Source organism: Haemaphysalis longicornis, unplaced genomic scaffold (assembly GCF_048455015.1).
Source record: "Haemaphysalis longicornis isolate Haplotype H1 unplaced genomic scaffold, Haemaphysalis longicornis Haplotype H1 scaffold_8, whole genome shotgun sequence".
In the NCBI taxonomy this organism is placed as follows: Eukaryota; Metazoa; Arthropoda; class Arachnida; order Ixodida; family Ixodidae; genus Haemaphysalis; species Haemaphysalis longicornis.
In genome coordinates this window covers 118,444,198-118,460,452 of record NW_027526445.1, presented here as the reverse complement: position 1 = coordinate 118,460,452, position 16,255 = coordinate 118,444,198, and the positions used below count along the sequence as shown (strand labels likewise).

At 46.9% G+C, this 16,255-nt stretch overlaps 2 protein-coding genes across 2 annotated transcripts in view; both read right to left on the bottom strand.

The window, feature by feature from the left end:
• Positions 1-32: 32 nt before the first annotated feature.
• Positions 33-7,745, bottom strand: LOC144149136 (hydroxyacyl-thioester dehydratase type 2, mitochondrial-like). Its single transcript, XM_077680676.1, has 4 exons — positions 7,321-7,745; positions 2,685-2,767; positions 1,728-1,825; positions 33-141 (listed from the first exon to the last, which is right to left on the bottom strand). Exons 1-4 carry the CDS (start codon positions 7,602-7,604, stop codon positions 64-66), a joined length of 543 nt encoding a protein of 180 aa, XP_077536802.1. The 5' UTR covers positions 7,605-7,745; the 3' UTR covers positions 33-63.
• Positions 7,746-10,937: 3,192 nt separating this feature from the next.
• The window catches only part of LOC144149986 (ankyrin repeat and SOCS box protein 14-like), a gene marked incomplete at its 5' end in the record, with an annotated part of 28,955 nt that continues 23,637 nt past the window's right edge, over positions 10,938-16,255 (bottom strand). Inside the window, 3 exon segments of the mRNA XM_077681748.1 lie at positions 10,938-11,212; positions 14,544-14,719; positions 15,993-16,197. Of these exon segments, the coding sequence (XP_077537874.1) occupies positions 11,055-11,212; positions 14,544-14,719; positions 15,993-16,197 (539 nt within the window).

Sequence of the window (16,255 nt, the reverse complement as noted above, 5' to 3'; positions counted from 1 at the left end):
GACTATACAGGGCACGAATGCAAAGATGAAGCGACTGTACGGCCAGTGTGATCTGGATTTATTTTATCGTTCAGTCACTTCACTCGGTTGCTGTGTTGTGGAAGAACGAACAAACAGCTTGACCTCTCCGCACATCACTACCTGCAGAGAAAAGAAAAGTAAGACATGCATGCTGATTTCTGATATAGGCAAATATAGAAAATAATTTAAGGTAAAAGATGTATACAATCAGCACAAAAAATCGAAAAGACCACCACCTTGGGTGCTGCAGATTTCAGCATCAACTGCACTTATTATCATATGATTGAAACTGCTTGATTAAAATTGTTTCATCAGCAGTTTTAGCAAGCCCTGGCAAATGCCCCTGTACGGGTCTGCACTACCCTGAAGGTAAGTTTTAAAAATTGCCAAAGTGCTCCAAATTTATGTCGAAGCCATCGTTAGTTGAAATTTCTGGTGTTATTTGATTAGTGGTGCAACGAAGCCACAGGCGAACTACACATCATGATGGCCTGTGAAGTGCCATACGCTTCAAATTTGGCAACCCTGGTGCTTACAAATTTCCGAGCCAATGTGCAAGCTGTTGACGTAAGCAATGATTTGAAATACAGTTGAACCTCATTATAACAAAGGAGTATCGGGACAGCAAATTAGTTCGTTATAACCGATATTCATTGTAACAGTAGAGGTTAAAATGGGCTATAACAAATCGACAATCTCACTCGTGTGAAAATACTTGATGCAAAAAATAGCACTGACACGAAAATTTTATGTTACACTTTTATTGCTTTTATCGATGCTTAATGGTCTGGCCAACCTGAAACAGCACTTCAAATACTTCAGCGCGCGATAGTTAATTACATTGAGCGGCCTGAAAATCGTTTGTTAAAAATTCCCGCGCTTTCATCCCGAACGGCGCATATGACAGACTCCCTCCCTGCCTGACGTCACCGCTTTGTGCGGACGTCACCAGCGCCCGCTTGAGAGGGTGTTGCGCCCGCTCGCTGCTCGTGGGGCCGCGCGCGTGAAGTGACGTCACGAGTTTTTGGCGAGCGCTGTCGCGTCACTTCTTTTTCCTCTCCTGGAGTGATGTCCCGCTGATGTCCATTTGCTGAGTGCCGCTCCGCGCGCTGCTCCGTCGGCGCGATAAATGAGATCCAATTGAACTATGTTCTTTGCGTTGCAGACCACTCATATTTCAGCCAGGGTATTCTGTTCAGTGAAGGAAGCGAACTGTGCAATAATATTAACGCCGAAAATTGGTGTCGGTGCTCCTTTAAGAACCCACAAGTTGCATCTCAGCTCAATGAACCGGAACACGAGTACGTGAAATTACAACAGAACAGAGTTCACTCTCACAAAACAGGCCTGCGTTCTTAATTATTTGATGAAGGATGTGATCTTCGTCTGGTGGCTACTCACAGCACTGAGCAGGGTGAAGTTCTCCCTAGTGTAAAAGGCCTTTATACTTCTGCAGCTTTGGACTACGGTTTTTTTTTCCCAAGTAGCTTCTCAGCCTCCTGGCCAAATATTCTTTTGTTATATCCGATATCACGGGTGGCTCTCACAGTTTCTGTTTCGTTATTAAAGAATAAGTATCATTGAAACAAAGCGTGACCAACTAAAGTTCGCATTTAGTTCACTATAGCTGATAATTCGCTATACCAGTGTTCGTCATAACCAGGTTCAACTGTACTGGAGTTTGATATGAGTTGGGACACACCTACCTTGTCAGGCCCTGCCTTGCACTCGTATGTGCACTGTACAATGGATTTCCTGATGGCTTTGACTTGCACACGCGCGCAGACAGACTCTCCGACAAACACTGCAAGAGCACAGACACGGCCGTTAAGTTACCTATTGACTTTCATTCACTGCGTAGAAGATACACAAGTTGGTGTAGCCTTCAAGACAAAAACAACAAACAACGAAAGACGTGCAGTAGTGTACAAACAAAATGCAACCACAAAAATATGAACCAGAACCCACAAAATAGCACCACTTCTTTCCGTAAAGCCGAACTGATGCGTGGCTTAATTACGGCAACAATGTGGTTAAATCTGGCTTTCCAAATATGCCAATAGCGTGCCATTATTGGACCACCACGAAAAGTATTTTTTCATTTTGCGTGTTCTGGCTCATATTTTCGTGTTGGCATTTCATGGCTGTTCATGTGGGTTGCAGGTGGTACTCTGTGTTTCAAGGAGGTGTCTAATGGGGGGAGGACTTTTCTTTCGTCCTAGTCGCACAATGTGGCATGCGACACCACACAATGTCACATGCCACAATGACACAATGTGTGCGTGTGAGTGCATGCGCATAAGGCCAGCCCTGTTTAATCTCCTTGACTGACGCTGCCCTAACCATTTTCTTTTTATTGAAAAACTGCAACTAATTTTTTTTTTAAATCTGAGGTGAGGTTTCGTAAAGTCAAGCTGAGTGCGCCTGACCAAAAACATGCTGAAGGTGACGAATACAACCTGGACAATGAACACGAAAATGTTCGCTTTGCGGATGAAGCCTAGGAGGGAACAATGATGGGACCCATGTATGTTCATCTAATAATCACTTTTCGCCATCACGAACTCATACCCCCTTATCTATGCCCTGTGGCAAAATATGCGCTCTTAAAAAAGAAAAAGAAAAAAAAGAACCTGGGCAATATTTTTTTCTTTGCCACTTACGGGGTTTTGGAAACTCCAGCACTTGATGAACGACGACGCAGCCTGGACCAGGAAGTTTCGTTCCAATAACGGCCGACACCAATCTGAAATAGTGAACCTCTGTGTGGATCTCAATTTAACACAGCCACACTCGTTTCAAAAGAACTCTCTTTTTTCCATGGAGTTCACCATCATTGTGCATGAAAAACTGCTTTACACAGAGATATATGAAGTGTCTAAAGTACGCCGGGTGTGTCAGTATCCAAGTCCGTGCACGTCGTATGTACCCAGAATTGGGTAGTCTAACGATACACTGGATGTATCTAGATCCCAAAGTTTTAGGTTGGATTAGATTAGGTAGCAATAGGTCAAGTTAGTTCAGCGATGATGATGATTGCTTGAGGCTAGTCAAACTTGATTGGAGTGGATGCATTCGTAGACCAATATGTTGAAAGCTACATGGTTCGTTTGATCTGAGTTTACTGAATGAATTTTAGAGCGCAGCTCTTAAGCGCCCACTCCTGTGGTTTCGTGTCACCGTTGGCCGCCTTGTTGCAACCGGGTGAACAAAGAGGAAACTGAAGATAAATGAGATAGAGCGAGTAGAAAAGTGGGGGAGTAAAGTGTGGCAAAAGTGTGAGGGGGAGGGAGGTTTGCTGAGGCTGCGTGAGACATGCCCAGCGGTGGCGACTCGCTGCGAGAAAGCCACAGCAGCCCATGCCATAGTGTGTTCGATGATGACATGATCACTTCCTGAGACGACGTAAGTTCTGCGCCTGCCACTGCAGCTAAACAAGCCGCCCAACCAGAGGCTCACCGCCGCTGGCACCAGAATCAGATTTTAATGCAGATATCAAGACAAATAGGAATTTCCTGCCACTCATGAGTAAGAACATCCCGTTCCCCTCCCTTGTGATGCCTGCCAAAGCTGTCACCACCTCATGAAATACTTGCATAGACCTCGCCTTTGAAAAACAGCCATTGGTGCAGCAAGTCGAACGTTTATCCATACATTTCTCCGGCCACAAGGCCTCCGTCTTGACAATCAAGGACAGGGGAAGGAGTGTTTCTTCAAGAAGAAGGAGTAATATGTGAAGAATGAAAGTTGTCTGTAAGCATGCATATATGTCTGTGTGAAATTAATTGCCTAAACAAACTTTGCTCAGTCGAAACAGCTGAACAGCTCAAATTCCGCATTAGGGAGCATCGTAATCGTTAGCCACTTTTCTCTCAATAATGAGGCTTGTGGCCCCGTTGCAAGGAATGAGTCTTCAGTGGTGGATGCCGTCTTGGGGAGGTTTGTGAGGCTCATCTTCTTAGACGCCTCGATAGAGACTGCTTACCAGTGCACAGCGGTCAATTTATCCAAACCAAGATGGTCTGCTGTGGAGTAATTGAGGAATGGATTAGTAGGGATACACCATTTGTCGAGTAAGGCAGCCCTAGCCCTCGTGAACCTTGTATAGTGCCAATTTAAATAAGAGAGATCACTTAGTACTTCCGACCGCCTGCCGATGTAAAGGGGGTGGCTTTATTGTATTGTTTTTTTTCATGACATCTGGGGCGGTATTCTCGTAACTGTCCCTTTTGAAAACGTCCCTTTTGCGTCCCTTTCATTGTGACGTACTTCCGGTTAAGCAGTGGGCCTTTGATTCAAATACCGTAACTGTTCTTGCGAACGCATTTTAAAGAACTGAAACCGTATCAGAGTATCTTTTATGTGTTTACTGTTCCGCGAGGGAACCGAGAATAACGCTACGAAAAATCGTCTGCTCCAAATCGTCTGCTCCGAGTAGGCACGGCTCATAGCTCCGCCGTGCTTGCATGGCGTCACATCCGGGTGTTCGCTTTTAGCCAATCAGGGCTAACTCAAAAGGGACACTTTCGAAAGGGACACAAAAGGGACAAAACACGGGAATTCCGCCCCTGGTGTGTGTGCTCCTGTTACTCTTCCTGCCTTTTCAGGGCGTTGCCATCCCCTTGAGTCATCTGCGACTTTCTTCATGTAGTTTTTCGATAGAGGAGCCACGTAGGTGAAGCGGCGAGAGATGGGGGAAGCATCGTGTACCTCCTGGTTCCCCTGTGCCCTAGTGACCAAGCAAGTCCTCTGACTTGCAGGCCCTATCCTTGCAGCACTTGGAGTTTTGGGCCAAATTTACACTCATCACGGGCTCACACACTGCCTTACGGAAGCTCAGCAAGGTGTCCAGTTCTAAAGTAACTGGCAAGCGCATTTTTCCTGTGCACAAGCAGAAACACCTTGCCGTAAAGCGAACCTTATCACGAATGCTCAGCAAAATACAGCTGCAACTCATCTTGTCAAGACTTCCCCGAAAACAACTATATGACAATTGTCCACGCAGACTACTCTATCATTACAATGACCTTCATTTGCTTGTCATAATTAGTCAGTTTACGGGAGAGAGACATTACAGAATTCATGTCTGCTGTCAGTACATGGCCATCTACAGAGGAAGTACCGTATTTTCCGGTGTATAAGTCGTGGTTTTTTTCTGAAATTTTTGTTGGTGCGTCTTATCTAGCGGTGCGACTTATGTATGGAATAAATTTGGTACTATTATGAGCAATATGAAAGGGAACACAGGAACGCGTAGAAAACACCCTCAGACCCAGCTATGAGTGATACGCAGTGGCCGCCGTAGGAAACAAACGGGAAAGGGGGACGCTGTTCTAACAACTGTTCGCATTCTCGCCATGGGTCTTATCGGCTGCTGGCCGATACCGACGAAATGACGTAAGCTGCTGATTTGTAGAAATGCCAGGGTGGTGGGAGTGCCAACAGTTAGTGGAAGAGCTCCCCCTTTCCCCCTTCGTTTTTCACAGCGCCATCCGCGTATCGTCCCGAGTCGGTTTCGAGGCTATTTTCCACGCGTTCCTGTGTTCCCTTTCATATTGCTCATAATAGTACATGGCGGCCGTGCATCGTCTGCGCTCGAAAAGGTGCCTTTGTGCTGCGTGAGGTTAGCGCGTGTTGAGACACAACTCTATGGTCTAAACGAATGAATTATTTGTTGGTGAGTTGGAGGAAGAAGGCTTCGATGATTTTGTCTAAACACCGTCTGTGTGTATCATTAAACCACTTTTGAGAAGTTAGTTCTGTCTAGACTTTGGATGGTAGATGCACGTGTCTAGCACTGCTTACCGGGGGATGCGTTCAGAGGCAGCGGCCGCCGCAACCATGTACTTTCGCCGCACTTTCTGATGGACTGGTCTTCCTTGAGTTTACCTGATTGGGTGCGTTTTTGTATGTCGGTGCGTTTTATAAACTGATGTGACTTCTGTTTTTTTTTTTTTTTTGAAAAACTGTCGTTTTGAAGGGGGTGGAAAATACAGGGGTGGAAAATAGACTGGAAAATACAGTATGTTAACAAAAAACTGCTGTAACTCCTGCTTTATCAAAGCTGTCCCAGAACAACTTATATGACATTTGGCCACTGAGACGACCCTATCATTAAGCCGATATTTATTTAATTGGTCACAGTTAATTCCTTATAAGCGAGTTTGCACCTTTGTATAAAATCCTTTGCCACCTCTGTGTCGTGTGCTAAACAGCTTCACTGTGATGCGCCTTCACAGAGAAGAATGACTCGTGATTTTTTTTGCCCTGGTCATGAATACAAGTGTGAGCATGCCAACAAGCACAACTGTCAAGTGCCTTAGACTCCGACGTATCCTAAGACTCCCATTTCTGGGTACATGCAACGTACCTTTACACACAGAAAAAAATGGGGCCTGTTCAGATTCAAAACCTTAATACAGTTTTATGAACAGCCGGTCTCACTGGTTCAGCTCACTGGTTTTGCCTTCACATTTTTATACATGAACACTGACAACTTGCGGTACGGTAACAGCCAGTGCCAAGAAAAGGAAAATCAAGGCCTTTCTAATGGTACTGCATAGAGCCGCTAAATAAGTTAGTGGATCTAACTGCAGAAGCAAGAGAGCCACAAAAGAAGAAACTATAAGCCAGAAAGGGAATGGTGCTACAAATCAAGTCAGGTGCCAGGCATCGCAATGATTGCGGGTGGTGTAACATGCATGTGCTTCTCGATCTCCTCTCCGTTGGTACAAGCGAGATGGTTCTTACCTATTCAGAGGAATTGGCCAGGAAAGGGGCGCTCAAAGAAAGACACAATAAGCGGAATTAAGACAACAGTGAAGCTCTTATTAGTAACACTTGGAGGGAACAGAATTAAGGAGAAAAAAAAACATTACACTGCAAGAAAAATGTATCCGACTGGAGCAGGTAAAAAAATGATTTTCGTTCGCTTTCCCAGCGCTTTTTGTTTGTTTGTTTATTTCTTTTAAACACAGTTTGGGTCCTTTTTTCTGAAACGACGAAAAGAGTGTAAAAAACGTGCGTGTAACCACCGGTTCTGATGAACACTTTGTGGAGAGGACATGTGGTAGAAATTGAACCGTGCACGGCATTGAGTGCGTCCGCGCCTTGCGAGAATACGAAACGATTATGCTACAATTAATATATTGCTGGACTAACTCGTGCTGGACTAAGCAAGACATAATAGCAAAAAAAGGTTGGACGCAGTCTTCCAAAAACACACAAGACAGCCGCTTGTCCTGCGTGGTTTTGCAAGTCGATCTTCGTCAACCTCCCGCCCTCGTTTACCGTTCTCACCCATTGATAAGGGCCCCGTGCACGATGCACGCGGGAAAGCTCCTGCTCTGAGCGTAGGCAGGATTGAGGTGAAGAGGGTTGTCGTCGCCGGTGACGGCGGCGAACGTCTGGACGTCCGCTTGCGTGAAAGTTCGCTCGATGCTTGCGACATCGCCGACTGAGAGGCACCGGCTAGAACGAATACTGGGGGCGAGGAAAGGCTTCTTTGCGAAAAGTTGAGCGACCCGCGGAAAAGCTGTTGAACAACCCGCGGCAGCCATTTGAGTTTCGGTTGCTAACTCCATGATCAGCTGAGCGAGTGTAGACAGATGCTGTAAAAGCAGGTGCCTTTGAATAGAGATGGTAGGTGGGGTGGTATGCTATGCTCCAAAAAACTGTTTTCTTATTCGAAAACTGCCACGCGTTTTCTTGTCATCGCTTTTCTGTGGCTACCTATCCGTAACCCGTAACATTATGGTCGGCATTTTGGTGACCCTCTGACATGTATGACGTCATAATGTCACATGACAGCCCTTGGTGACGTCATTGGGTGGCGCCAAGTTTGACGCTTTCAAAGAACTGCCCTCGTGTTGGCTTTCTCGTCAATGCGTAAATATGGGCTAGTTGGTTTGAACTGTGAAACATGGTTAAGTAGCGCGGTAAGGACGGGACAAAAGTAGAGACCACACAGGACTAGCGCCAGCCATGTTTCACAGTTGGCTTTCTCGCATGACACCAACGCTGTGCAAATAAGCCTCGTTTACTGCTAAAATAGAAAACATATTTTGCACGCATTGAAGCGATGCCGAAATAAACTGACCCCGCGATTTCAACTTATGTTATGGTAGTTCATTTAGTATTTTGGAACACCACGTATTTTACGACGCAACCCGAACCCAATTAAGGAACGCAGCAGTGTCCTCGACAGCCTAGGTTCATTACCACCAGAGTTTGGGTTTGGGCGACGGGTACAAGCGACGGCTTGTACCCGTCGCCCCCTTTGTCCTTGTCGTTTTGTTGGCGCTACACGAAGTCATTCATTACCATCGTTACTGTCTCAGGCTTTAATAACATCATTAGTCATCCCCAGTAGCAGACAACTTGTGCTTTTTAAATGAGGATTGAAGCTTCGGCAAAAGTAAGAACAAATTTAACACTGTTGGTATCCCGTAAGGAAAAGAAATAGTAGCACTATTTACTCTTTTTCAATTAATTTTAAAAAAGGAAGTTAAAATCACGAAGTTAAGTACAAATTAAGACTCTCAAAGGAAAAAATAGGCTGTCTCAAGCACCAAAAGTAGATTTTTCTAGAAGTACGTAAGCTTTTCCTTCTACCTTAAATGGACTCTACCTATTTTTGCATTCTACCTATTTTGCAAACACTGCATTCGTATATACCAAATACTGTCAACTGGCCATTCTTCTTTAGTGTGCACAACAGAATCTAGATACATTTTCAAGGAAAATGCAGATGCAAAAAAAGTGTTACCTAAGCATTTATGGAAGGAAAAAAGGGGAAAAGGTTCGACGGAGTCGATAGCAAAGAAAAAAAAGTGGGTGCCATTTCGTGTTTCAGAAAGCCATGGGCTACTGCTGCTGCTGCTCGGGCCCGATTGGCCAGGAATTCCTGGTCCTCAAGCCGCGAACTCATCTGCCTGCAATGCCGCTGCTCTGCGAAAGGGGATAGTACAGGGTGTAGGTGGTGGGGGCATTCCCACACAAGGCCGTGTGTGGATCCCAGTATGTTGCAAATAGAGCAGTTCTAGGGGACTGATGAAGGAGATATGTTGTGGAGGACAGGGGTATTGTAAAAGGCACCGGCTTGAAGGCAATGCTACGTCATGCATACATCTGGGAGGCTGGGTGGCGAGGGGGGGACAGGCAGCAGTAATGGTGAAAGATTTCAGTGTATTAGGGTGGGAAGGGAGGGTAAGTGCAGGGCAGTGCCGAGCCTTTATCCCCATGTGGGAAGCGGAACATGAGGTCGCGGGCAGCAGTATCAGCCGCCTCATTTCTTTCGAGGGGGGAGTGACGGAGGGTCCGCATCACTTTTATGTAGGGGAGATTCTTGTTTTAGATGCGACGCATCTCATTCACTCGCCTTGTCCCTGCATCCATCTGGCGTTGTTGTCGGTGTTGTCGGCGTCCACCCCTCCCCCATTCTCCTCGCTGCGCCAGCTGCGCTCTCCGCCGCTCACCCCCTCTCCTCTCTGATAGTGAACACTCTCTCGCGAGGGGCATTGGATTGGATTCGATTGGCTTGGCTTGGATTGGGTTGGATTTCCCCTTGGGAAGATGTTTGCCTTCGAGCTTTAATCCCGCCATCGTCTAATCCTCGAGAAGTTTCACAGCTGGGGTTGAGATGTGACCTGTGTTAAAGCTGTGGCGTGCTTGCTGCGAGTCTGTGAGAATGCTTACAAAGGCGGTGGTGGTGGTTGCAAATGTGATGGCTGTTTCTTCGGCGGTGGCAGCTGTGACGTTGAGAACAACTGGGGGTGTTCTGACACTGGTGTTTGAGTCTGATACTACGATTACATGTTCCAGTCGATGGGGGTATCGGCTGGCGTCCACGTAGTGAGCGTCAGACTCGTTGCAATATTTTGACGTCAGTAGACAGACCTGGGCTTGTCGTGGTGGACAACACAGTGGTGGACAGGTAGCGGGCAGATTTACAAACTAACAAAAAACTTTGACAGAGGCCGAGAGGATGACACATCGATGAAGCTCTTGCTCAATCAGCAGCAAACACAGAAATGTGTACGCAGGGATCGTAGCACAGAAGTGCAGGGGTTTGCACAAAAGAATGGCACCGACTATATAAAAAGAGAAATCGTGAGCTTTTTGCTGTGCAACAGAAAGTTATATCTGTATCGAATGTCCTTGAGCCATTGGCCTTGCACCAGTTAATCCACCTTGTTGAAAATCCCGTCCAAGGCAACACTAGCTTATCACGGCCATTTTACCAGTTCCCATTGCCACGATGGTTTTGCTTTCAAAGCCCAGTTATTTTTTTCGTCTACATCAGGAAACAGCTGTAGCAGTTGTGATCGAACTCGTATCCTTGAGTTAAGCAGTGGAATGCCTTCGCCTACCACCCAAGCAATTACCGTACTTTCGCGTGTATAACCCACCTCTGCATATAACCCACAACCCCACTTTCCATCGACAAATAAAAAAAATGTATCTCAGTGAAATGCCCGCATATTTTCTACAGAAAAGGATGGGCCAAAGCTACTACTCAAGCAACATTACACATTTGTTTATTAAAAAGATCTTACCTAGATGACTACATAACTAGATGACTTGCCGCATTCATTTTTTAAAGTTGGTATATTGTTGAGCTGTGTGCAAAATAAGCACCGTCAATGGGATAACAGTGAACAGTGGCTTAGTTGCTATTACCTAGGTTGCTATTGGCTAGGAATATCAAACGGTGCAAATATCCCACAACGAAGAGTTTTCTTTTTTCTTTTTCCAGCACCACAAATTCCTACAATACATACCACCGGCATCATGCTTGGGCCAGTATGATGTCACCCTTCTGCCCTCGTATCTCTTGCTGAATGAAGCTGCCACAGCTTATGTGCGGAGTACTTGAGGTCATCGGGGCAGTAAAGAAGTCCAAACGTATTCGTCCATGCTTATTGAGACACCTTTATTTTTTTCTATAGTTGCAGTATTTACAAAAACTAGAAATAATTTACACCGGCGTGAGGTAGGTACCAACGACGCCTCTCTTCCCTCCCCGCCAGCTGTCAGGCGAAGCTGTCGAGGTGGTTGTACATGACGAAGTTCAGGATGGCGGGGGAGAGGATGACCTGAGGCAGCAGCTCTTCAAAGAAGGGGCCGTGGACGCTGCAGAGCCACTTGCGCAGGACCACACGGCAGAGACTCTTCAGTTGGAAAGGGGACTCTGAAAGACGGTCGAACGTGGGTTAGGAGTCTATGCGCTCAGAAATCATTGGTAAATTCCGTGCACCTTTTTCGCTTACGCTCATGTTCAAGCCGAGACATTTTGGTTTGTTTTGGGTTAATAAGCCGTTAAACCAGTCTCACCCCAGCTTTCACACAGGCTCAAAATGGTGCAGCAAAAACCTGAGCTTCCTAAGTGTGATTTAATTTTGAGAGCACTTTTTTTTTTCTGCCCGGAGCAGAACTTTTTTTCAAATCTCTTTTATAGTCTGAATCTATTTCATTGGCATGCTACACAGCTTGTGGGAAAAAAATCAACATACAAATCGGGTCTTCAATATTCCACAAAATGCATTCTTGCAAGGATGCACCTTTACCCCGTAAGAATAGACCTGGGCCCGCTTGCTCGAACAAACGTGCTTATTGGCAGTCTTATTAACGGACTACCATAAATCCGTGAAATAGGCTTAGACGTGTGCACTTTCCCCAAAGCACACAGGCTAAGCTACAGTGCAGTCTCATTGACGACCATAGGGACAGCGCGTACCTGTACGCGTATGAGAGGGGCCTCTAGGGAAAAGTGGGGAATATGCCGCAGAACTGCGTGTTGCTGTCGCCGGCGTCAGGCAAGCATTTATCCAGAACTATGATCGGAACAATTCAAAGAACGTTCATCATCAGGCAACATATTGTGGCCCTATCATGAATGCGTTGCAATGAACCACCATCCTTGGTAGGCCCCCTCACGTGGCTGGGCCGCTGGGCCTCGTTCGCCTTGAACACTGTGGGGGCGTGTCGCTACGCCGTTTTTGCGTGTTGCGTGCTGAACGCTGTTGCCATGTGACGTGCGCCCGGGAAACCCACTGGGCTGATGTGAGAAGGACCCATAGTGCGCATACAATTACTTCAGAGGAGGGCAGAATAACATTACGCCGTAGGAGTTACATCTCGTGTTGTTGCAACCAGTCGTGCTTTTCGTCTCGTGTGGATTAGACAGTTGTGAATCGGCTTTCGGTTCATCGTCGTAGACTCAGACGAAACGAACATTCCAGCGGCTGGCTGCCGGGAACAGCTAGCTGCTGGGACCATGTCATCGGGAACACTGACATGGTTGCAAGAACCCTCTCTTACCACCAGACATACTATCGCCCGTGTGTACAAGATTTCGGCGCACGCTAAAGATCCCCAGGTGGTAAAAATTAATCCCGAGCCCTCCACTACGGCGCGCCTCATCGCCTGCATTGCGTCGGCGCGTTAAACCATACAACCAATCGACTACAACCACGACATGCACAAAGCACGGAACAGCCTAAAACTCCCGCTGCCAAGCCCACAGCTTGCTTAACGAGGACTGCAGCGGTAAACAATTGCGCCGTAGGATTCAGCCAAATGTTGACGTCACACACGCTTTCACGAGTAAAACGGCCTCACTGCTCAAGCGGAATGCACAACCACAGCACAAACCCAAACAGCCAAGCTCCATAACCACCACTTTCGAGGAAAGTGAAGGAAAGCCTTGAAAGCTGCACAGTTTCTCATCAAATACATGATTTCATTTAACGGTATTGCAGGCAAAGAACTTTTTCTGTTGAGTATAATTTTGTCATCACGCCGCAGTTCCATTACGAACGCCTAATTTTTGTTTCTGAGTTAGTGAGAGTGATTTTATGGAAAACATTTGCTCTGTCGTTTCTGTGTTGCCTTGTCATAGCCACTGCGTCGACATCCAACACAGCAGACGATTCACATCGTGCCCTCGGCTGCCCGATGTCTGCTCAGGACAAATATCGGGCCACAGACTATCAAATTTTTGTGGATGTGCCAAAGAAAAAAGCAGCGCTTCCCATGAAAAAAACAAGATGCAAATGCTAGGGAACTAGATAACATAGTCGCGTCATACGGGTGTGCAAATCTTATCAAGACTGCAAACACGCAGGGCAGAAGCAAGCACAACGCTTCTTGATGTATGCATTGCCAATGCGCGTACCCCGAATATATGAAGCGGTCTTTTTTCGCCAGACATCAGCGACCGTTTACCTATTTTCTGTTTATTCTCCATGGGTAAATCTGAAAGTTCTAAAATACATACCACTTTACCAGGATATTAACTCGCAATCATAAAGCGCGTTTCATTCTGTTATGCTTGCCACACGCTGGGAATTCGTTCACGAAATGTACGCTACGTCTGCCCAAGTAGAAAACCGTAATTGGCTGGAGCCTCAAAGTAGGTAGGCCTAGCGACTTCCGGCGGCGGCATTGTCCAACACCTCTCTCCCTGGTGGTGCAGATATCCACTGAACAGGCATTTATTCAAAGCCAATGGCCAGGCGGCCGCCACTGGGCGCTGTTTGCCACTTCTTCTAAGGCTTTTTCGCTGGTTTTTCGCTGCAAATTCTTTACGATGAAATGGCCGGTCGGGTCGGCATAAGTCTGTGAGCTAGACTGCTCGAGGCCGGCTAGTTCGCATTCTCATTTCTCATTAAGAGTATCATCGCTGTCTAGGGAAATTTGATCTCGAGGTTAGTCTGTCAATAAGGTTAGACTGCCAATACGTCTGTCTGATAGGGCTCCAAGCAACACTGCTCCCCTTTGAATACAGTTCTAGGCCACAACAAACTCAGAACAGGGACTTCACTGTCTACTCGTTGTCTCAGTAATGCTTAATTCTTCTGCACTACAATTACCTCATGAGATGTTTACATATTTTGTACTTATAATATTGTTGACGTCTGTTGCATGACTGCACCTTCTGTGGCACAAAAATTGCACAATTTTTCCAGAACAGAAACAACAAATGAGTGCAAAACATTCCTCCAAACTTCTTTACCCAGCACAACCGAAGATGCCCCTCTCCGCAGCAGGCAAAAGGTTGTGTCGAATTAAAAGTTAGGTTACGTTAAACATTAAGGTTAGGATAGACTAGGTTAGGTTAGCAGTTGCATGAGCTGCCGTGACTGCTATACTCGGTGACAACTTAAGAACGGCACCGGAAGTTGCCGCTGTGCCTTATCACCGTAGCCGGATGTTTCTCCGCGCGGCGCAAGTAGGGCGTTACTGGGAATATTTTGAACATGGCGTGAGCCGTTCCCGTGATTTTTTGGACTTAATATGCCTATAAACGACTCCAGTGACGACAAACAAACTGCGTGAGACAAGGCAAACGATATCACGCATTCATAGCAAACCCCTTTCAAAACGCGCGCGCACTGACGTCACGGGTCCGGCGCTTTGGCGGAGTGATACACTACATGAGGTGGTGCCGTTCTTGAGTTGTAACTGGGTATAGTACGGCCACCAAGCACAGCATGGGGGCAGAGACTGTGCGTAAGTACCTAGCGATTCCATCATGGCCGACCACGGTTCCCGGTTGACTTGGCACCGGCGTGGTCCGACCTTGAGGCAGTTGCGGACCAGGTTCTGCAGCAGCCACGGACTGGTCACAAAGGCCCGGAGGATCCGCACAACGGCCAGGGCGTGTTCGTTGTCCCCCTGGGGGTGGAAGATGCAACTGCACCAAAGGGAAAGAATATTGTGCACCGCTGCCCGTGGACAAATCTCGGGTCTTCTCAATTCAATAGCCATGCTACGCAGGCGTCTGAAATGGCATTCGAGTTAATTGGCCTTCAAAATTTTAAATGAGTAACATTTGAAATTTCGAAGGCCACTTCACTAAAATGTCATTCGAATGTCATTTCAAGCCTGTGTGTAGCAGGAGTAGAAGTCAAATACATCTCGTACCTCGGTGTGCTTTACGTTTGGCTTTTAATGCACGCGGGTCGCAATTGCGGGTCACAATTATTCTTTGGATAGTTATCGTCCAAATGTAGCTCACTAACCTGACCCCACATTAACATGAATATTCCTGTTAACCGATAAAAAAAAAAGCAATTTGTTGTATACTGTGGGGAGGGGGGGGGGGGGGGGGGGAATATCTTCCAAATTGCATCAAGCAAAGGATTTTCCCAAGCACAAACTGAACACGTGAATAAAAGTGAGCATATTTTTTTCATTTTTTGCGTCCAAGTTACAGGAGAGCAGGCAGCAAGCGGTGCATCAGATGGCCGATTCCTTTTCTTGTTTTTTTTTCTTTCTCACGACCGTAAAATGATGCCCCAGCTATGCCAGTCCATCAGCAGGCCCGCCAAAAAACCGCACTCTAAACAGTACCGTGCTTCAGCCGACCGCGTTTTAAGCAGTACGCGAGTTCTATGGAAGGCAAACCGGTGGTCACAAAAAGCCGCATTGTATCTGGTCCCACACTATAAGTGGTCACATAATAAAGGGTCTACACTGCTGCTATATATCTTGGACCTAATAACGAAGAGGCAATAGAGGACGAGGCATTGATAGGAACGAAAGAAAACTACCACTGAAAATAATACATGACAGTTCTCTCCAATCTCTGCACACCTAACGGGGGTGAAGTGCAGGGGGGGTTATGCTGTGTTTGAGCATAGCACAAAAAAGCCACTGAAATGGGCAGCAAAGTAACTATCACTGCCTTCACACAGTCCATAAAGACTCCACCACGTTAGCCGTGCCCCCCAGTCCCTCTTCCGTCTCCCTCCCGTAGTCAATGAACTTCAGAACAACGCCAACCAATGGGACAAACAAAGAAAGGACAACACACTGCCACGTGTTTGTTGTCCTTTCCTGTCCCATTTGTTAGCGCTGTCCTGAACTTCGTTAAAAGCGAACCAACTAGCCCAAATCAGTGTCTTAACTCTCGTAGTCGCTAAACGAAGCTTCCCTGGACAAAGTAGCAAGGAAGTGAGGCTCACGTTGCCAGCTTGAGGCTGCCCGTTTCGGTGTCCAGGCCCAGAACGGGGTCGAGCCCCATCCGCAGGACTCGGACGAGCCGGTCCCGGTCGCTGACCGACACCTGCAGGCACGGGTTCCCGTGGCTCACCGCCCGGTTCAGCCGGTTCAGGTCCCCGCCAGCAGCAACCAGCATCCGCAGGAGCTGATCCGTCGGCAGCACCAATGCTGCAACAACCGGCGCAATTACCCGCCTCACACACCATAAAATTCAAACCGAAGGTCT